Below are 22,228 nucleotides of genomic sequence, written 5' to 3'. Positions count from 1 at the left end.
CACCTGGGCTGCAGGGAAGCTCGTAGTGCTGTGGAGACATGTGGCAAGGAAGAGGAAAAACCCATTGGGGCAGTTGGTCATGGAACACCACCACACATCCAGGACCTGGCTCAAGGAGAAAGCGTGGCAGTGGTCAGGTTGTGTTCAGCACCTTGGACTCAGTTGGAAGTCACCGAGCTGCAGCCCCAGGGATGCTCTGGTGCCATCCCTCCATCCCCCTCAGTGCAGGTGGTGCTGTCCAGAGCCAATTCCTCTGAAGGAAAAGGGAGGAAGAGGCAGAGTAGGGCACAGAAACCATAAAAGATCGAATGCTCCCAGCGTATCTCCATCAAAAATTCAGAAACATTACAAAACTGCCTTGTTTTGCTAAGGAAAAGCAGGTTCCAGGTAGGGGTGGGAATGTTGGAAAATTCAGCATTCAGAGAAAACAAACCTGTTTTCTCTAGTTTCCAGGTCAAAAAACAGCAGTGCAGGGGAAAAATAATCAGCTAATTTATCTTAAAAAATGTTTTCTATTACATACTAGAAACTATATGTAGACACTTTAGAAATACACACACTTTATATTTCAATACATCAACATGCAACTTTATATACATATATATTATATAAATATTGTACATGTTTTTTTAATACACTCACCCTTCTCTGTCAGATTTCCCAATGTTTTCAAACACCCATGGCAGGAGCTGGCAGATGGACTGTGTGCATCCTAAAGGCTCCAAGTGCTCCTTGGGATCCCTTCCAACCTGACCCATTGTGTCCCAGGTAACCAGTGGCAAGGCCTGAGCTCCAGTGCTGCATCCAACAAACCCTGATGTGCTCCAGATTGGGAAGAGACACAACCAGCAACGGAAATGTCAGGGAAGATCTCCAAAACCATTTATTGAAACAAAACCAATAGGAATCCACATGAATCCAAAGCTGGGCAAGCAGGAGGAGGGATGAACTTTGCCAGGTTTCTTAAAAAATCTCTGTGTTTCTGATCTTTTAAACAACCTCTTCATCCCATTCCACTGGACGCTGCTTTGGGATGCTAAGAGGTTGTTTTTTCCTTCCACTGGAGTGGCATAAAAATAAAATCTGTCCATTCATATTATATACACACATATGGGCTGTGGGTTTTTTTTCTGTGGGAAGATACCACTCTCTCAGTACTTACAATTAAGTAGCATTATACTTACTTTCTTTATCTTACTGAAGTTTCTGGTTTTTAACCGAAAACTTTGAGACTTGAAGTCTGAGGGTACCCGAGAGGCCAGCACCCAGAGAAAATCAGCTTAGGAGCCAACCTGGGCATGTCTTGTACAGTACACAAAAGCCAGGGTGTTTGTTACAGGAGCTCTAACCTGGATCCCAAACACTGGGAACACCTGGGACACAGGGAAAGCTGGGGTGGGGAAGGAGCAGAGCAACACAAGAACACGATACAGGGCTGATTTTCCTTACAAAAACAGGCAATATCTGTACAACATGGCCACAGCCACTGATACCTGGCAGGAGATTTAATACCAGAGGTGAAAACATTTTCTGTCTCTTTGTTTAGGACATGCGAGGCTGGTATCCATGCTGGATCATGTATGTAAATACAAAGTTTTGGTTGTACTTGCAGGCTGACCTGCAATCACAGCTCAGGTTGCTCCAGTGCCCTGGGAAATCTGTCCTCCAGCCCTGCTGCTGTCCCACCCCACACCAGGGACACCAAGACAAGAACAGCACAGGGAGCAGGATGGTGGGAAGTTGAGAGAAGAGCAAAAACCCCCAGGTGACCCAAAGCAACCAACATCAGTAGCACCCGTAGGATGTGCACAGCAGTGGGGAAGGTTTGTTATCTGCAGCTTGAAGGCAGCTCCTTCACCAGAGAACAGTCCTACTTTGTCCATCCCTGTCTCTCCTAGAGACAGAAGTCCCCGCTGGAGGCGTGAGTGGGATCTGGCAGCACTTCTGCTCGGGGCTGAGGCTGGCAGGGCAGTGCCAGGCTTCCCCCTAGCACTGGGTGGTCTTGGGGCAGTCCCATGGGAGAGCTGGGCAAACCACAGCTGCTGTGGGGCTAGGAGAGACAGAGAACAGTGGTGAGGCACTTTGCAGGGGGTTATTAGCACTGGCTGGGCAGATTCCCAGCACAGAAAACACAGAGCCCCAGAGTGGAGCAAGGCCCTTACCCAGTGCCCGTCCTCCTGGCTCAGCACAGGGGCTTGTGTCCTATAGGAATTCAGAGTCTCCAGAGGGCTGCTGACGCTCCCTAAGTGCCCTGCAGCTGAGCTGGGGAAAGGGTGCTGAGGCACGGAGAGACCAGGGCTCAGCTGCTTTTCGGAAATAAGCTGGTAGGAAGGGGGAAAAAACCTGGGGTACGGAGCTAACTCTTCCCAGGAGTCTCCAGTGCCGGCAGCTTCCATGCTGCATAATCCATTCAGGTTCAAGTGCTGTGGGGGTACACCAGGCCCAGGGCCCAAACAGCCCTGGGGCTGGGAGAGCACGTTTTGGCTGAGGCCATGAAGGCCAGGCTGAGCTGGAGAGCCCAGCAGCGGGCAAACATAGTCCTGCCATGGGCTGGGGAGTGGAGAGGGGTTAGGGCTGTGGCCACACACCCCATTCAGCAGTGAGTGACGGTGTTTTGGCCAGCTGGGCAGTGCCACATGGTCCTGGTACTGGCTGGACAGGGGGAAAGACTGATGGGCATCCTCTTGGAGAGGCTGCACGGCTGGGAAGTCTCCCTGCAACTGCTGGGCCCCAGGCGTTTCCTGTAGGCAGTGGGCTCCAGCGGCTGAGCTGGGGGCCCTGTCCCATGAGGTGCTCTGTGCTGGCTGGAAGTGGAGCACAGTCTCCTCCCTGGCTGGTCTCCACTGGGAGCCACTGGGCAGCTCCTCCTGCTCAGCCAGCTCTGGGAGCAGCCCTTTCACAGCACCGAGGGGCTGCTCCCACAGGGGGCCGGGGGGCTGGCCCAGGGCAGTGCTGTGCTGCCCTGCACCCTGTGCCAGGTGCCACCTCGAGTCCTTGTTCTCCATGTGGCATGCAGCAGTGCCTCCCTGTGGGCCGGGGGACATGCCTGGCAAGGGACAGACCTGCTGCCCTCCCTCATGCTCATCCACCGGAGGCCTGGGGACGTAGAAGAGATTCTGGTTGCCGGCCAGGCTGTTATTCAGGGACAGGGACTGGTCTGGGTCCATATTGACCATCACCATTTCCTCATCTAGCAGCAGGAGCTCTGGGTCCTCAGCATGCAAGCCCAGGCCCTCCAAAGCACTGAAGAGCTTGTTTGAACAGCACTTGTCACTCTTAATTGAGAGCAAGTCCATGGTGGCCAAGAGAGAGTCCTCCTGCTGCAAATCCAGCAGCTTCTCTTGGAGGCTGCTGCCCCTTGAAGAAACTGGAGCTGTGCCCATACTCCAGGCATCCCCTCCTGCGCCTGGCAAGGACTCGCCCCCAAGCTGGAAAGTGCTGAAGGAAGGGTTGGGAGGGGAAGCTAGGTAGGAGGCGTACATCACCTTGTCCTGTCGCACCACGGTGCCAAGTAGAGACCTGGGGTCAATGCTGTTCTTCTGGGAGCGCCCTACATGGCTGCAGGACGGCTTCTTGGACTTGCTGGGCTTTCCTTTGCTCTGGAAAAGGTCAGGGAAGCCTGGGAGAGGGTGAGAGCTTTGGTATAGAAGTGCCTCTCCTGTAGCAAAGGTAAAGGGAAGATGCATGGACCGCTTCCGAAGGTGCTCTCCTCCTTCTTCATCTCTGCAGGCCAGGAAGAGAACACTGTGGGTGACAGTGCATAAACCCACCCCACAAGTACTTCTGCAATGGGCAACTGTGATCTCCACAAGCCAAAGCCCCTTTGCTACAGCCAGCATCCAGTCACACAAATACACACACAGAAAACCCAAACATCTGCAGCATAATCAAGCATCACCCCCCTGCTGAGGGGTGGTCATGCAAGCAGGGATGTGGCTGAACAGCAGCAAGAGCAGCAAGCACAGAATCCCATGGCTGCTCCTTTAAAAGGCACAAGCAGCAATGACAAACCCAACATCCTGCCCTGCTCAGGACATCCCAGAACCATGGAAAAAGCCAGGCTGTGCCCATGCCAGCCCCAGCACGTACACAAGGGGTCTCTGTGTGACCACAATGTATTCGGGTTTGCCGTTCTTGTAGACGAGCTGTGCGTTGGCCTGCACCCACTTCCAGCGGTTGTCCTTGGTCAGCAGCCGGAACACCGTCAGGCCGCTCTCCCCCGTCTTCATCACTGCCGGGAGGAAACATGAGGGCTGTCACCATGGCACACTGCCCTTTCCAGCTGGAAGCATGGCTGGCAGGCACAGGGGACACTGAGCAGCCGAACAACCCTCACTACGCTCCACCCCAAGCACCTGACAGGAGCAGCACAGCAAAGCATCGTGTGGGGAAAGAGCCACTGGGCTTGACAGAGCAGCTAACATAACTGCCCCACTCCCAGCCCACTCATCAGCACTGGTGACCAGGGAGGGGACTCTTACTCCTGACATGGTTCTCAGCACAGTACAGCGTGTCAGCAGTGTGGACAAACTGGTACCCGGTACCAAACATCCGCAGCTCTGCCTCGGTGTAGCCCAGGACGATCTTCCCCCTGTGAGAGACACAGAGCACACCCAGCTCACAGGCAGGGCTGGGATGGGATGTTGGGAATGGAGCACTGGAAGCTCTGCTACTTACTTGGCATCACACGCCAAGGGGGTGAAGTCCAGCTTGTGCTTGGTCCTGAAGATCATGTTCTTGGTTCTGATCTGCAGGATGGATGGGGGCTGCAGTGGTGTGGAGATGGCGAACAGAGCGAGCTGGGGGGCCAGGGCAGAGCCATCTTCAGACCTTTTGTTCTGCCCTTGAAGGAATTTCAGCCTGCCTTGAAGGTTTAATGCCTGGGAAGAAAAAAAAAAATCTCAGTGTCATGCAGAGAAGTGAGAAGGAAGAGAGCTGCAGGGAAAGCAAGACATCTGTCTGCATTGTTGGTGTAAATAGAATCATCGAAACACAGCATGGTTTAGGTTTGGAATGACCTTAAGGACCATCTCATTCCAATCCCTCTGCCACAGGCAGGGACACCTTCCACTGTCCCAGACTGCTCCAAGCTCCAATGTCCAGCCTGGCCTTGGACACTTCCAGGGATCCAGAGGCAGCCCCAGCTTCCCTGGGCACCCTGTGCTCTCCAGTGCAGAGAGGAAGAGGGATGATGACCATCACCTACTTGATCTTAAGACATGCTTTTAACAGAAAAACCAAGCAAAACACAGGGGGAAAAGCACGTTTGTTCAAGATTCAGCATTTCTGAGGAGAGGAACTCAGGGAAAACTCACAGGGAAAGGCTGTAGGTACAGGCCAAACCTAGGAAAAACAGGGCAAGTCTCTTGCTGAGACAGGTGCTGCACATGGCAGAAGGGAGCACGGGATCTTTCCATGGGGTAGTTTCAGAGGTGGTATGAACCTCTGTGGTAAGCCTGCCTCTCTCTCTGGCTGGGGAGGGTCTGTACTCACCAGAAAGCCGGAGGAATTATCCAGGAGGCAGCGAAAACGGCACACAAAGCTCCTCTCCAGGAAGGAAGAGTTTTCTGGGGGCAGCTGATCTGGCTTGTAGATGGCAGCAGAAGAGTCAAGACTCTTCCCCGCTGTGGAAAAGAGGGACTGAGAAAGGATCGAGCAAGGATTCACCCCAGCAAGGGCTGGAGGTCCCCAGCACTGGGCACTGCAGCAGTTTGCAGAGCACAGGAACTCAGGGAAAGCCACAACATCTGGGTGAAGCTGTGGCCTGAGCCACATGGGTGCAGGTGGTGACAGTGAGCTGGGCTCCCTGCACCCCTGGGGAGCCACACAGCTCAAGCCATGCAAGATGGCAGCCTGCCTTCACCTGCTGGAGGAGCCTCACCCTTGGGAGTGAGTGGTGGGTCCACAGACCAGTGGAGGTTGCGCCTGAACTCCGGCTGGTCCTCAGTGTGGATCAGCTCGAAGACGCTCTGGTGCATGACATCTGTCTAGAGGGGACACGCCACCTGTGAGCTCTGCATCCCCAGTGCCAGTTTTCATGTCCCACCTGGGAACAGCCCATCACAGCCCCAGCTGGTTTTATCTTACCCAGCTTCCCTGGTGCTCAAATGGGTCCCTGGTTAAATGAGGTTGGAAACTTTCCCTAATGTTGGCGGAAACAGACAGCACATCTGGCTTTAAGAACCCCTTGCCCATGGTCTGACTTTCTCCCCCAGCAGAAGATTAAAGAGCAAACACAGCTTCCCTCTGACATCCCCATAACTCAAAATCCTAGTGCTGACTTATGAAATGAGATGAAAACATGAATTTGGGAACAAAACAGCAGCAAGGCCACCCCATCCCTAGACTATTCCCAAGAGAACAATGCCCTGGGACTTTCTCCCAGTGTCCAGGTGGACAGGTCTCATCTACCCCAGCTTCTGGGGACAGCCAGCTGTGTGTGGGTGACACCAAACCACAGTAGCTGAAGTAAGCCCCACTTCCCTGTAAGTCTAGTGCTCTCCAGGTTACCTGGGTGACCAAAGTGTTGGAACCTTGTAGGATTTACCAGGATTTGAGTGGATGCCCCAGGCAAACAGGCAGGGAACCTAGGACATCTCACCATGGCCATGAACCCTATGAAAGCCCATGGACATGGCTGGTAGAAAGTATCTACGGGCTGATGGAAGTCCCTTGTCACCTACCAGTGACCATGTCTGGCAATACAGGCTCCAAATTCCCAAGACCAAGGAAAAGCCCCAACAGCTCCCTGTCATCCCTGTGGAGCCTCCTCCCTGCAGGGAACTTGGGGCTGTTCTCCACCACCAAGGAAAAATCAACGCTCCACAGCAAGTCAGAGTCCCACCAACCTGATGAAATCCCAGGTAGTCCTGGATTGTATGTGAGGAGTAAAATATCAGCCCTTCTGCTGTCACCACCAGCACGAAGCCATTGAGAGCCTGTAGGAGAGAGAAGACCAGGCCGCAATCACATCACTTTTCACAGTGACCAGGACACTGGTCACCCAAAGCCTGGCTAGCAGGCAGCTGAACCACCAGAGATGGCCTCTCCAAGGTCCCACAGCTCTTTCATATTCCTGCCCCAAAAATATCCTAATCCAGACTGATGGAAAACTGTGCTTCCATCCTGGGAGCATTCACTCAGACTTAGCTTCAGGCATTTATCCTCACCCTGTGCAGGGAGCAGATAAACATCTCTGAACTGCTTGCAGGATGAAAGTGGACACCATCAGGAACTGGTCCATTCTGGTGGAAATGAGCCCTTCCAACAGTCTCGAGGGCCTTGGCAGCCGTGTTTGGCCATCCTAAGTTCCAGAGAAGTGGTCTGGAGAAGGATCATGGTGTGCTTGGACTGTCCATGGATAAGGAGCAAGGCCAAGGAAGGTGATGTCTCCACTGCCCACTCCCTCCTCAAGGTGGCCAGTGCTTAAAGGGCCTTAACTAGTGGAAATGGAAAAGCCACAAGCTAAAGCTTAAGGGTTCAGATTCAAAATTGCAGCAAAAACAATCTGATTTCTGAAAAGCCAATTTCTTCTCAGCAGGGGATTCAGGCTGAGTCTGGTGCCTGAACTTGAGGTAAAACCACAGAATCCCTGGGTGACCCAGAGCATCTCAGAATTATTTAGGCTGGAGAATCCCTCTAAGATCTCCACCTCCAAGATCACTTCCTCTGGAACGCTACCTGGCTCATGCACACCCCACACCCCTTAGGGCTGAATGCTGTACTCCGTTTTCACAAAATAAATAGCCAAAGCTGCTGTGCCTGTGTAGGTCTGAAGCCCCAAGCCCTCCCCACAGAGAAGAGCAAATGCAGCCATCAATCTGAAGTTTCCATTGCCTTTTTAATGTTACACACTTAAGACATTTCACAGTTTGCTGGCCCTTTCATCCTCCCCTCAAGCTCCAGGATTGCAAAGTCAACATTCAAGGGAACACTGGACTTCCTGACAAGAACAGGCTGAGCTGATCTGAGCCTCTGTCTTGCTGAAGAGGGACTCAGTTTAAAAAATCTGGGAAGTAATTTGGTTATTTTCCCTGAGCTAAAAACCCCACAGCTGGCAGGACAGGACACATGAGAAGGGACCAGGGTGCTGGCTGACAGTGTCCTTTACACCTGGAGAAGACTAGAAGCAGCAGAGGAGCTTCCCTAGCAGTTTGGGAGTGCAGCTCCTTTCCAGGAGCCCTGGCTCTCCATCCCTGCTCTCTGCCAGCAGGAAGGAGCCCCCAGGCAGAACATTGCTGACACAGGCACTGGCAGGATCAGGGAAGCACCCTCAAGTGCAGCAGGCACATCACCAACCCTTGCAAGCCTCTGTGGCACAGAGCCCAGGGCTTTGGAGACCTTGTCACCCCCCTGCCAAGGCTGAGAGCAGCCCCACAGCAGTACTCCCTGAGCCCAGCTGGCAGATACCACTCTCTGGCTCAGTGTCCCCAACTCTGAGAATCCCCAGAATCACCCAGCAGACACCTTCAGGCCCGTGGTGCTGCCCAAGAGCAAAGGCAGTGAAACCCCATGAAAATCATTGGTTTATTTTCCCAGAAGCTGAAGAGCCCTCACTGCCCTGGCAACACCACATGGCCACCCCTCCCTAAGGACAACAGATCCCCATGGGGACACTCTGGCAGCACAAAGCAGAACCACTTTGGAAGGCAGGGCTCCTGCAGTTGTGGCTTTTCAGAGCCAAAATCATCCTGTACCACTAACCTGGCAGGGAAGCCACAGTGGCCGGCCCTGGCCTGCTTCCCCCGCTTCGTAATGTACAGACATCAGCATTAATTAGGGCCTGGTGTGTAGTCTCAGCCAAGCCCAGCTATTGTTGCTGCCAACTCCTGTTTCATTGTCCAGGTCAGAGTTTTTTCCCCCTCTCCTCCCCTTTATTTCGGGCACAAACACTCTCTCTATTTACTGGGGTTGATCTCAGTGTGTGGGAATCTGCTGCAGAGGTTAATTAGTGTGGCCAAATGCACTTTAACCCTTTGAGCAGCTTCAGAGAAGGAAAGGGGAAGAACCAGAGCAGACCAAGAGACAAAGGAAGTTTGCCCATCAGAGGTGACAGACCAGATGGAAGTATGTTTATAAGTATGGAGGAATGTTTCCTTGGGGGCACTGAGACAGACTTCTGAGCTCCTGCCACGTCTGGGCTCACACAGACCCTGAGAGAGCTGAACCAGCTTTTCAGGCCCAGTTTGGTACCCCTAAAAGGATGGTACCTGTGGGAGGAGCTGATGAGCAGGACTTCAACCCCCAGCAAGTCCTGCTGAGCAGTTCTGTTGTATCCTGAGGGGAAACCCACAGGTTTCTGCTTATTAACCAGGCTGGCTTTAGTGCCTCTCCCACCAGACACAGAGATCCTCAGCTCTCAGGCAGGACAGTAATTACACGTTGTGCTGAGTGAGCGCTCAGTGAGTGCTCAGACGGGAGCTGGGGCTGCCCAGCACGCTCAGCCCATTCTGGAGGACAGCCAGGCGGGCAGGGGACAGTGCCACCACCTGTGCCCAGGTGCCAGGCAGGCAGGGGAGAGTGCCACTGCTTGTGCCCAGGTGCCAGGCAGGGGACAGTGCCACCGCCTGTGCCCAGGTGCCAGGCAGGCAGGGGACAGTGCCACTGCTTGTGCCCAGGTGCCAGGCAGGCAGGGGAGAGTGCCACTGCTTGTGCCCAGGTGCCAGGCAGGGGACAGTGCCACCGCCTGTGCCCGGGTGCCAGGCAGGGGATGGCAGATGTGTCCTTGCAGGACCTCGTGCTGCCAAAGCCCGACCTCTTCCCATTCACTGCGCACAGTTTGGGGACAGAAGGTGCCCTCCTGGCAGCTCTAAACAAACCATGACAGCTGCAGCATCACCAGCCTCGTCTCCAGCATCACCAAAGGAGATCACTCGGGAAAAACAGCTCCTGGGATACAACCACCTACCCTGTGTTTAAGGGATGAGCACATGGCCCATCAGCACCTAGCTGTGCCCTCATTGTCACACATCACCTCCTCAAAATCAGGGGAGACACTCACAATGTTTTCTTCCCTGTTTTCACCAGCATTTGACCAATATCCTCAAGTCAGGATCACTGTGCCCATGTTGAAAACTCAAACACTTTGCTCAGTTTGGTTCATTTCACCTCTGGCACACATGTGGGTGGAGAAGAAGAAAAGATCAGTCTCCATGACTGGAAATCCAGCAAGATGTTCCCTACATATAGACTATTTACAGATAGCATTTTTTTCCAGGAATAATGGGAAAAGCAGGGAAGAAGCAACACAATTTCTGACCCAGGGAATTTTGGAGGTCTCAAATCTTTGCCCAGTGAGAAACACAGTGAGCTACACCACAAGAAATCACAAATCACCTGCCATAAGGGAAAGAACAGCCTGGTTTTGGGGTAAAACTCAAAGGAGATGGAAGAGGGACAAGAGGAAGATCCCATGAAGGCATTTGTGCGGAGCACTAACCTGTAGGAGCAGCTCACCCTCTGGAACCGCTGCTGAGCCTGGAGCCGGTCCAATGCCAGAGGCTGCGTCCATCTGGGCTTCTTTGGCACCAGGATTCTTCAGAGCAACTGCACCAAGGAAAAGGAAGGGACACCAGTGCTGCAGAAACACACTGCCACAAAAGCTGGAGTGCTGTAAAGCTGGACAGTAGCCCAGGGGAAGCCACCACGCAGTCACAGCCTTTTGCTTCGCCTCTAACAAGAGTTGATTTTAAGGGGATGTTTACCCACCCCTCAAACACCCTCAGCTGTTTCAGTCTAGTGGTTTTTTTCCCCACTTCTTTTGCCCCACTTTCAATAATATGAAAAAAGCAGTTAAAGCCAGGGATCCTTAAAGCAGATAGGCATCAGAGTCATTGAATTATGGAATCCTTAAAGTTAGAGAAGACCACCAAGATCATAGAGCTCAACCATTCCTCAGCACTGCCAAGACCACCTCCAAACCATGTCCCCAGTTGCCACATCCACAGGTCTTCTGAACACTTTCCAGGGCAGTGAATCCATCACTGCCCTGGGCAGCCTGGTCTAATGCCTGACTTCTTTTGTGACAAAATTTTTCCCAATACCCAAACTAAACCCACCCTGGCACAACTTGAAGTCATTTCCTCTTGTCCTGGCCCTTGGTCCCTGAAAGCAGAGCCAAGCCCACTCCTGTCAGGGAGTTGTGGAGAACAAGAAGGTCCCCTCTGAGCCTCCTTCTCTTCAGGCTAACCCCCTTTCCCAGCTCCCTCAGCTGTTCCTCATCAGATTTGTGCTCCAGACCCTTCCCCAGATCTGTTCCCTTCATTGGACACACTCCAGCCCCTCAATGTCTTTCTTGTTTGTGAGGGGCCAAAACTGAACAGAGGATTCAAGGTGTGGCCCCAGTAATGCCCAACACAGGGGACAGTCACTGCCCTGGCCTTGTGGCCACTCCATGGCCTTCCTGAGCACCTGACAGATGCTGGCCAGCAGCAGCAGCAGCAGTCTGCCCTACACAGGGGGCACTGCAGCAAATCCCAGATCAGGAATGAGCCATTTTGAAGGACACAGCTCAGTCAATAATGTCTCGTTACAGTTCAGCAACACAGTGGGTTTACTCAACCAAATTAAGGCAAGCCACAGCTCACAGTGGGAGAAAAACAACACAGGAAACACACGGACCCAGCCACAGACACTCGAGATCTAACAGCGGTCAATGCACGATCCAAACACGAGGGAATCTGTCACTCAGCTGAACTGAAGAATGTGCCTGTAAACTTTGCTCTGCACTCCCCAAGAGAACAATTCCTGGGGATAATTTGGTGTGGATAATAATTAAAGGGCAAGATGACAACCAGTCTGTGCATGACAGGCCTATCCAGAGGACAGAGGAGCTCACAAGAAAGCTGGGAAGCCTCTTGCCAGCACCACAAAGACAGAAGACAGCATTTGGCTGCTGGTAAACCAGTTGCTCCCACTGGGATCTGGGAGGAAAGGTGCAAAACACCAGCTGCAGCACCACTGTGGCCTGCCAGCGCACAGAAAAGAGCAAGGGCTCTCTTACATCTGCCTTTCCCAGCTCCTGGACTGCAGGGCTGCCAGGCTCAGAGGCGATGGGAGCATCAAGTGGACTCGGGAAGCAACTGGACAGCGAGTCAGAAGGCAACAGCCACCAGCACATTAACAAAGCCAGGCTCTGCAACAGACTCTGCTATCCCTGTGCTTTGCCAAAGCAGCTGCTGAAACTCAGCTCCTCCATCTCCATGGAGCACATCCTGAAGGATCTCAGATACTACAGAAAGCAGCTGTTTCAGAGTCAGGCTTTAGAGACAAAGTTCTTTCACCAGGCACAGGACCATCCCAAAGATAGGCTTTGCTCCATAACCAAAGGCAAAGTCCTAATACAGTTCTAATACCAGAGAAAAACATGTGATACAGCAGCAATCCCACTGCTTCTGGGAGCTCTGGGGAATTCCCCGAGCTCAGCCTGCCCAGACTACTTTTAGGAGCTGGCCAGGGGTGGGCTGACACCAGGACTGAGGTTACAGCACATGCTTGTAGCACTGTGTGTCAGGCCTCAGCCAGCTGGGGTGAACACGCACAAGCTGCTGTGGCCTCACTCTTCCCCACCCTGAAGGCCCACCCAGGATTCCCTGTCCAGACTGGAGCCTGCACAAAACCTCAGAGAGGACCAGGCCACCAGGCAGAACAGCATGAGAGAGGCCACAACACCCAGGCGGGGCCCTGGGGTGTGGATGGAGGTTTGTGCCAGTGCCCTTCCAGCAACTCCCTTTTCTGATTGCTGGGAACAAAATGCAGGAGCTATGAATTATTAAAGGACTCCAGATCTCCCCCATGAGCTCCCAGCCCACTGTGCTGGAGGTGAGAGATAAAAATAAACCTGGCTGACAGGAGAACATCTAAAGGTGCTGCCCCCTGCTCAGGGCCCTAGGTTAATGGTTTGATATCGCACCTGCAGACAGAACTCGATCCCAACCACTGCCTAAAAAGAGGCTTTGCTATCATTATCTGGGCTGTGGGCCCAGAGGAGACACAGTGACAGCAGAGGACAGCCCACTGTCCTCCATGGGGATGTCTGCCACCAAACAGGATCCAGTCACCAGTGTGTGAGGGATAAACCAGAATTTCCATGGAGGCTTCCCCACAAACTTCACCAAAGAGCACCTTTTCTGCCCAAGTCACCCAAGGACCCCCAAAGAAGACAGGCTCTAGGCTGTGGCCATGCCAGGCTGGCATCCTGCCCAGTGTCCCCCAGCTTTGTGTGTCCATAAATAACCCCGTGCAGCCCCTGGGGTCAGCAATTCAGCAGAACTGTCACAGCACATCAGGCTGATGGAGCAGAATGAGCCAGGGAACCACGGCATCCTCCCTGCTGTGTGTATCCTGCCTGGAGCTGGGCACCAGGAAAGGTGGGATACGCTCCAGACACAGCACTCTCCTTCACCTAGGGCACAAAACCAGGTGCAGCCTTTGTCCTCACTGCTTAAGGGGGGACAGGCACTTGCAGGAAAAAAAGATGGGAATAAAAAGGAGAGAAGTGGCTTTTCCTGGGCTCCCTCCCTCAGGCCACTGGTGTCACCTTTGTTGCTGGAGGGCAAAGCTGGTCACCTGAAAGTAGTGAGGCTTGCACAACTTTCCTGCTATTTCTTCCAAGAAACATCTTCTGCCAGGACCTGCAGGCTATTTGGCCACAAACAGCCTTTAGATGAGACTAAGAAAATCTCTCCATCTCAGGGAAGGAGCTCCCAGCCCATGCCTGCCTCCTCACAGGAGGAGAATGCTCCCTGGCCTGCAGTCATCCTCACATGCGGTGTTCACCAGCTTTCTGCTGCCTGGCCCCCTGCTGTCACTAGGAGAGCAGGAGGGGCCACCAGGGCTGGGTTTCCTCCCTCCATCTCCAAGTGCTTCCCAGCCTGGGAATCTGTTTCACATGGTGCTGCAGGGACACCTCACTGCCTACCAGGTTTGCCAGTGAACTCCTGAACCTCCCAGGGCTTTGCAGACCTGGAAAATCTCTGCACCACCAAGCAGGAATTAACATTTTTGAGAGGATATCTCCCAGCCCCCTTCCGTACACACAGCAAAAGCTCCTGGTGGGAGCAGGGTTTCCACCAGCCACTGACTGCAAAGGAGAAAAATTAAAACAACTCGATCCCAAACCTGCTCCAGGTGTTGATGAAGGAGAAGGAAACCAAACTGCTTCCTGACTCTTCAAGAGCTGCAGGAGAGGGCTGGGCCACCTGCATGGCCACTGTTAGTCTGAGCAAGTTGTGGAGAGGGGAGAAAGGAGGATTTTGGTAATGGTGCTCCCTACAAGCCTTCTGTCAAACACCCAGCATGTATCAGCCACTCTGGGGGAAAGATTGATTGACTTCTTCACAAAACTGCCTTTTATCCACCTCTTTCAGTCATTTGTGCCAACCCTCTGAAGAGCTGGTCTTACTTCATGGTAAAGTCTCTACTTCCACGAGTGGATCTGCAGATCTCCCTTTCCCATCCACTTCTCCAGCTTCTCCTTGCTCGCTGGCAGAGGGACCTGCAACTCTGCTGCTTGGTACACCCCCCTCACATAAAGTAACCCCTCAACATTGCTTTTTTTCTACATTTCATTGCTAATGAATATTGGAAATATTGGAAATTCAGAAAACATCATATAAATGATGAGGGAAGTGGAAACAGATTTGCTGAGACCAAGCCACAGAGCTGTCTTCTCCCTGCCTTGCTGAACCATCACTTGGGTTCTCATCATCTGTTCAAAGCCCATTTTCCTGCCACTGAGAAATACTTCCTGACCTCCCATTTGTTAAATCATAATGGATACCAGAGTTTTACTTAACTTCGTACCTGCCACAGCTCCCTGTTGGCAAAAATTTCATTAAACAGATGAATTATTTATCCCTGCCTGAATGGTGTGGATATCCCACTTTCCAAGAACACTTGTGGTTAATAATGGATGGCCTCTTAAAAGATCTCCCTGCACTTTTAGAAGCAAGAAGGCCTTGACTACATGTAGCTTTTGGTTGTGTCACTTGGGTCTCAAAGGGAGAAGCATGTGCAGGAGTTTAAATAAGGACAAAGACACAAGGACCTGCCAGATTTTCCTTCTTCCTGCAGCATCATCAACTGTTGGAACACTCCCTCAGGAGCTTTACTGTCCATCACAGAATGGTTTGGGTTGCAAGGGGCCTTAAACACAACCTGGCTCCACGCCCCTACTGTGGACAGGGACACCTTCCACTAGATCTGGAAGGATCATCCCAGCCCAAAGCCTTAGCCTGGAGTTTGTTCCCACCCTGCTTCCCTTTGCAGGAGCCCTGAGACAGCCCAGTTGCTCATAAGCAGCCCTCAGGAGCCCCAGGGAGCTGCAGTAGCATTCCATCAGCTGGTCTCCAGAGAGCCAGGGAAAAACACCTGGCAAGGAAAGCACACATCAGAAAAACTGCCTACCTAAGGAAAGCCACAAGACTTCTCCACTTTAAATTGCTCCTCCGAGGTCAGATCATTACCTAGGCAATAAAGAGAACAACAGTGATGGAAGGACCAGGCTTTGTTTTTCTTAAACCAGCCCTTAGGCTTCACTGCTACAGCTCTCTGCAGTGCTTGACAAACAGCTCAGGAGGGAGAGCACCCAAGTGAAGAGATGAGCAGCGTTAGTCCCATGCACCCTGTCTCAAGCCCTCATCCCTAAGCAGGGGTTTCAGGGGCACAGTTAGATAGTCTGTCATGGGGTGACTTTACCTTTAAGGTGGTTTTGAGAGCTAAGGAAGTTGAAGTTGCTGGTGACTGATGGGAGTTTTTTCTCCTGACCAATTATGGGTCATTACTGGGAATTGACAGCAGTTTTGACCATTGAAAAGTGGGATCAACTTGTGACCCCTACCTTAAGATGTAAAGTCAGGGCACTTTTAGCCTCTTTGTTCCCTGGCTGTGAAAGGTAACAGAGCTTTAGCTGGATTCCGTCCCCTACCCAGCCCATGCGGCCCGGGCAGGGGCTGGGCTGGGCCTGCTGCGGCTCCCGGCCGGGAGATGGGGCCTGCGGGGCTTGCCCCGGGCTCTGGCCGGGCCAGGCCAGTCCCTGGCTCGGCTGCAGTTTTTGCTGGGACTGAATTCATCACAGACTGCCGAGGAAAGAAAGAAAAAAGCTCTTGACCTGCGGCGGGCTGAGACAGTGACCACACTCTCCAGAGCAGCCATGAGGAATCTTCTATCGAAGACAGCTCCAGCCGCTGCTCCGGCAGAGATCACAGAAGCCTGGCCTACAAAGCCTGGGCAAGATTTTAACCCTTTCATTACCCAGATAAGACTTGCAGATTAATCTTTTTATCCAGAGAAAGAAAAAGAGAATAATCAACATGTAAAGAGACTTTATAAACTACCAGTGACAGGAAAGAAAAGAAGCTTCAGAAAAGGTACAGAATAAGGAGATGCTTTATAAGCTGAAATATCTTCCTGTTAAAGCTATGGAGATGGACAATAAAGTCCTGAAAGAACTCCTTTAATTCATGATAGAGTATGTAGGGAGGAATGGAGTGTTCAAAGTGTGGACTTTGAGTAAAAAGTAGAGTAATTGTGATACAGTGAAGTGCTAGAAGATTTAGAAGCCTTGGGGGGCAATGAGAAAACTGTTTTCTAGTGAAGCTCACAGAGACAGATGAAGAAGACTTTTGCCTTTGAATAACTCATCCTTAAAATGACATCCCTAAACTCATGGCCCATACACACCTCAGAGTGATGTGAAATGGGAGGAGTGAATTCTGATGATAAGAGTTCTGAGCAGCTGGCATCAGAAAAATAGAAAGCTATAACAAAAATAGCTTTCTTGTGGAAAACCCCATAGATTAGCAGAAGAAAACTTCTGTTTCTCTACAAAGACTGATGAAAAGACTGTAGCAGGAATTGGGACTGTTTTAACCACCAAAGTTCCAAAGTTTTTGTCTCTGTTGTCATGTGAACAAGGGAATGGTGGGTAGTAAAGGATAAAAAGGTTTTCTGGAAGTTTATTCTGGTGTTCTTATTGTGGTTTGTTAATAAACTTTCTTTATTCCTTTTAAGTTTTATGCCTGTTTTGCTCTTGTTCTAATCCATATCTCACAGCAAAAAATAAGTAATTGTTTTTTAATTACTGGTTTAAAACCACAACATAGTCTATAATAATTATATAATTAAAAGCACTTTTCCAGACTGACCCGACGGCAGCTCAGGCACTTTTTGGGCCACCACAGCTCCAGCAATAACAACCTGGGCTCATATCACAGTTCAAAGAGTGAGGCTCAGCCCCGAGGCAGCACATTGATCCTACAGCAGCCCCCAGCGATTTAAAGAGGACTCTGATAAAATCTCCAAGCCCCCAACATCCACCAGAGTGTTATCTTTTAAAGATACATGGGAGAGAAAAACTGCTTGAGTTCTGGATACACGACCTTAGGCATGCAGAGCCCAGAACACCTCTCTGACCCACAGCCAGAGACTGTGCAGCCAACAAGCCCCTCTGGAACCAAAAGTTTCTAAGGCCACAACACATGCCAGGGTGTTTCCCCCTATCCTCCCAGCCAGGGAGCCAGGCAGGATGCTGAACACAGGCAGAGGTGCATCTGCATCTCCGAGGATCCTCACTTCAAGGTTAGCCCATTGCTATGGGGTTCAAACATCCATCTCCTGGCACCACAGACTGACCTCTTCCTACTGCTCTTCCCACAGCTCATAAACCCCAGACTTGACTGAGAGTATCAAGAGTAATCCCACAGGTCACTGAACATCAGGTGACTATAACAGGCATAGGGCGTCCTGGGGACACCCAGCTGGCCCCCCGGGTGTCACACCACACACACACAGCAGCAAGGGCCAGGCTTGCTGTAGGATGGGAAGCACAGCTCAGATGACCTCTCCAGGGCGCTGCAGGAGCAAACGGCGAGAGACACTTCTCCAAAGTGACCCTTGGCTGTTGTGACATCTGCCAGTTGACTCCCACCAGGGGTGTAAGTGGCCCATGCTACACAGATGGCACCCGACAGCCACATGACAAGGTGCCTTTGAGGCATCTTTTTTTTAGTAAGAAATCCTCACACAGAGCAAGCCACCAAACCTTCCCCTGGAGCATCTTTCCTTCTCTCCCCCTTTCCAGGAGGTGAGGAAGGCAGAAAAGACAGGGACCCCTCCTCCCCAGCCAGCAGCATTTGCTGGGCCTTTGCTCCAAGGGGCGTGACAGGGATTAGAGGGGAGCAGCCCCACAGGCACCACCGGGATAAGCTGCTGGCACACAGCTGGTGTGACACGCTGGGCACCCCCAGGGTAGTGGCACAGGGACAGGGAGGTGCCCTGCAGCACAGTCCCACCTCTACCAAACCCCATGAGCTGAAAGAGCCTCCAGCACAGCAGGGAGGAAGGTCAGGGTAGTGAATGACAATTAGAAGTATTTGCTCACCAAGGTGGATAAGAAATAAGGCATTTGAGAGGACTGTTGTAGGGGAAGAGACCTGGATGGGAAAGGAGGAGGTACAAGCCTTTAAATCAGCTGGCAATGATGTCTGGATGGGAGCCTCAGCTTGGAAGCCAACCTCAGCTCCTTTTTTCCTACCTGCTGCAGGTACTGGGTTCTGGTCAGTGCTGCTTCTCCAGCAGGATGGATGTTGGATGGGCTGGATATCCTGCCCCCTGGCAGGACACCTCTCTCAATGTTGCCATCCCTCCCATCATCCTGCTCCCCTCCTAAACTCGCCTCTTCCATGGTAAGCAAACACTTGTGTGAACTTGGGATTGCGAAGTCACGCAACAGGGAAAGGGAAAGGCACCTGGGAATCTCACAGAAGACAGCAGTGCTGTCCCATCAAAAAGGGAGCCTCTTCCACCTGCCATGGATCAGATGACCTTGGCTGTGATCCCTCCTCTCCCAGAGCTGCTGAACACACCTGGCACAAGCTGCTTCCTGCTTTGTTAAACTGGAGAGATTTGAGTGGAATTGGTCCACAAACACACACAGGATGCTCTTGTCCTCCACTCTCCCAAACCTCTGCAGAAAGCTACCAACCTAGCACACCGGCCTGAGGAAGGGTTTGTTTGGCTAAATAACCCTGTTGTTGAGTAAATGACACTGCAAAGGCAGTGCTTGATGATGTCTAAAACACTTCAAAGATTAAACAACAGAACACTGAACAGCCTTAAATCGTCTGATTCCTGTCACTGAACTGCAGGCAGAGAGGCAGCAGGGACAGCTTCCCTTGGGGCTATATAAAGAATAAAAATCTTCATGCCCCCAGGAAAAATGCATCCTTGTAAAAATAAAAGACATTTAAGCCCATACAAACTTCCCCACATATCAACTATGTGTAAACTGAGATGGTGAAGTAACATTAAAATTGATTAATAATTAATAAATCAATAATGATTTATTTATTCTGGCAGGGAATGGGCTGGCATAAACCTGCTGGGTGAATTGCTGTCAGCAATTGTGGGCAACACCTGAGACCTGCTCCAGATGTTTCTCCTCACAATCCATGGCAGCACATCACAGGTTTTGTCCTTGTTTTCCCACAATCTTCTTTCAGGGAGCGCCCAAGCAGGGTGGATAGATAAATAAATAAATAAAGTCACTTAAAATCAATTATTTTGTTGATAAGCTTGCCCAGAGTTCCATTTAAGGATTCTATTTAATTGTTATTAAGCTACTTGCATCTGAAAGGCTGAAGCTGTCTTCCTTCCCTGCCACACCTGCCTCAAAGCCTATCCATCCTACAGCCTTGGACAAATGGGAAATCGGTGCTATGGAATTAAACCAGTCGGAATGATGGAGTCGGGGGGGGGCGATCGGGGGATGACCCAAAAAAACTGAGAGACCATCTCAGAACAGTAAATTTCCTGATACCTGGGGTAGCAAGGCAAACAACTCTCCCAACTCACCCACTTGCCAATCCTTTAAGCAGGGTTAAAAGAGTGGAAAAGGTGGGGGAAAAATTAAAAAGAAATCACTGAATATATTCAGTGAGAAATTGTGGAGTTTCTGTGGCCTGAAAACGCAGCGTTTTCAGGCCACTGCTACTCCACCAGGAAACTCCAGGATGCCTCAATGCCCTCCTGAGGGATCCTTGTAATCACAATAACAGTGTGGTGGAATGGCTCCCAAAATTAAAAGAACCCCAGAAATAAAAGGCTCCCACATCAGCTCTAAGCGCATCACAGGGAATTACTGCTCACTGCCAGCACAGTGAGTCTACCGTAACAGAAGGAAAAAAGTCACTTCCATGGAGAAACTCCCCAGCCGGGACGCACAAGGCTCTGGCTCACCCTCCCTCATAAACCAGAATTTTCTACTTCAGCTGAGCCCACAAACAGAATCAGATCCCTCCAGATCCCTCTGATCCCACGGCAGTGCTGGACGCAGCACCAGCCTGGCAGCCGGAGATGGCACAGCAAGGGAACAGGGGCTAGAAAGGGGAAAAAGCAATTATAGGGAAAGAAACCAGAATTCTGAGGGGTAAAAAGATGAAATTTTAGGTCAGGTGAAGAACAAAATATTCGGGGGGAGGGGGAAGCAACATTCTAGGGGGGCACGGCAAAATTCCAGTGGCATAAAGACAGGAAAGACACAAAATCCGAGGGGGTAAAACGCACCAGAATTTGAGCTGGAAAAATAAAATTAGGGTAGGAGCCCCAAAATCCAAGGAGAGGTGGGGAGGGCGGGAGGAGAAACTAAACCCAAAATTCGAGGGGGAAAATAAAAACCAAAGCAGCAAAATTCGAGGGGGAGAGGGAAATCCCTCCCTCTCGATTTCCCAATTTCCCTCTCCCAAGTCAAGTGGAGGAAACACCGTCAAAATTCAAGGAGGGAAACACAAAGTGCGAGGGGGGTGAAAAAAAACCCCACAAAATTCGAGGAGGGATCATGCGAAATTCCAGGGGGGAAAAAAAGCACCGTTCTGGAAGGGAAAGAAGACAAGTTTTTGATGAGGGAACCCCCGTAAAACTATGGGAAAGGAAAAAAACAAACAAACAAACCGCTATAAATCCTAAGCTCTAAAATACTAAATAAATAATACTCTAAAATACTAAAATAAAAATACTCTGTGGAGGAAAACAAATGCACTAAATATTTTGGAGAGAAGGGGGAGAGGAATTGCCGAGGGGTGTCACAGCCCGGGAGGGGGTGACACAGCCGCAGGAGGAGGCAGTGCTGAGGGAGGAGGGGGCCAGGAATTCCAGGCAGGGATTGCGAGCAGGGGAAGCGCTGGGACCATCCCTTACCGCCCAAGACGCTCCTGGCTCGCAGGAAGCCGGCGCTGAGGCGGAGCACCGACAGCTTGTCCAGCCCGGCCACCACGTCGGGCGGGAAGGGCAGCAGCCCCGCCAGCCGCTCCAGCTCCCGGTTCAGCCGCTCCCGGTGCCGCTTGGACGGGTTGGAGCCGCCTCCTTCGGCCGGGCCTGGCCGCGTCCTGCCGGTCGCAACCGCGTTACCGAGGACCTCCCTCAGCCCTTCCCCGGCCCCCCCAGCCCTTCCCCGGGCCCCTCACTCACGCCCGCGGCACCGGCTTCCTCCGCCTGCGCCCCGCGTACATGGCCGGGCCGGCAGCGTCCGAGCGCCGCTCCCTCAGGGAGAGAGGCAGCGAGAGCGGGAATGGGAACGGCCCGCCCCCGGCGGAGGGGCGATGGGGCACGGACAGGGATTTAGGGCCGCAGGGGACTGATGTGTGATGGAGCTGGGAAGGGATTTGGGCGCTGATGGAGTGGGTTAATGAGGAGGTGAAAGGGCTGTGGGTGGCGGTGAGCAGGGAGCTACGGGTGGGTGGGGATGTGAGGGTGGCGAAGGGGAGGTACGGACTGGACCGTGTGTGCTAAGGGCTCGAACAATGCACCCGGTGCTTTGCCAGCCGTGCGCTGAGCGGCCTGCAGCTGCAGAAGGGCTTGCAGATAAGGGAAAAGGCTGATAAGAGTCAAATCCTGCTATGCGGAGAAGTCTTTATCATGCCAATGTCCCCTCACTGAATGGCTCAGCTGTGAAGGCTCCGTTCCCAAGTACGGGACTTTCACACGTGAGCTGAAAGTACTGGGCTCACTTGGAGCAACATCTCAGAGGGTGCCAAGGGTCCCCAAGTGTCCCGTGATCCACAACATTCTCCGGTGTGAAGCTTCCCGTCCCAGGGGATGTTCCCACGTAGCCTCAGCAGAATATAAACCAAATGGATGTGGTGTTTGTCGGACTCTTTCCCTTCACCACTCGACGGGTGTAGTCTGCAGTCACCACCTCGGCAGCACACTGAGACACGAGCAGAACATCACGGAA

The 22,228-nt window shown here is 52.0% G+C and overlaps 1 protein-coding gene across 3 annotated transcripts; it reads right to left on the bottom strand.

Annotated features, from left to right (window-relative positions):
* Window positions 1-468: 468 nt before the first annotated feature.
* LOC107207802 (aryl hydrocarbon receptor-like) lies at window positions 469-21,728 on the bottom strand. Of its 3 annotated transcripts, XM_015635520.3 has the most exons (11): window positions 21,463-21,728; window positions 21,193-21,380; window positions 10,439-10,545; window positions 6,849-6,938; window positions 5,864-5,987; window positions 5,494-5,624; window positions 4,678-4,880; window positions 4,482-4,591; window positions 4,090-4,231; window positions 2,163-3,723; window positions 1,811-2,050 (listed from the first exon to the last, which is right to left on the bottom strand). In XM_015635520.3, exons 1-11 carry the CDS (start codon window positions 21,501-21,503, stop codon window positions 1,895-1,897), a joined length of 2,853 nt encoding a protein of 950 aa, XP_015491006.1. In that variant the 5' UTR covers window positions 21,504-21,728; the 3' UTR covers window positions 1,811-1,894. The 3 variants fall into 3 exon arrangements, with proteins under 3 accessions (XP_015491002.1, XP_015491003.1, XP_015491006.1); XM_015635516.3 differs by having other exon boundaries at window positions 469-3,723; window positions 21,463-21,727; XM_015635517.3 differs by having other exon boundaries at window positions 469-3,723; window positions 5,882-5,987; window positions 21,463-21,727.
* Between the last annotated feature and the right edge of the window lie 500 nt (window positions 21,729-22,228).

The sequence above is a fragment of the Parus major genome, chromosome 7, assembly GCF_001522545.3.
Source record: "Parus major isolate Abel chromosome 7, Parus_major1.1, whole genome shotgun sequence".
Taxonomy (NCBI): domain Eukaryota; kingdom Metazoa; phylum Chordata; class Aves; order Passeriformes; family Paridae; genus Parus; species Parus major.
Note: the sequence above shows the minus strand (reverse complement) of the source record. Positions and strands in the feature narration are given on the sequence as shown.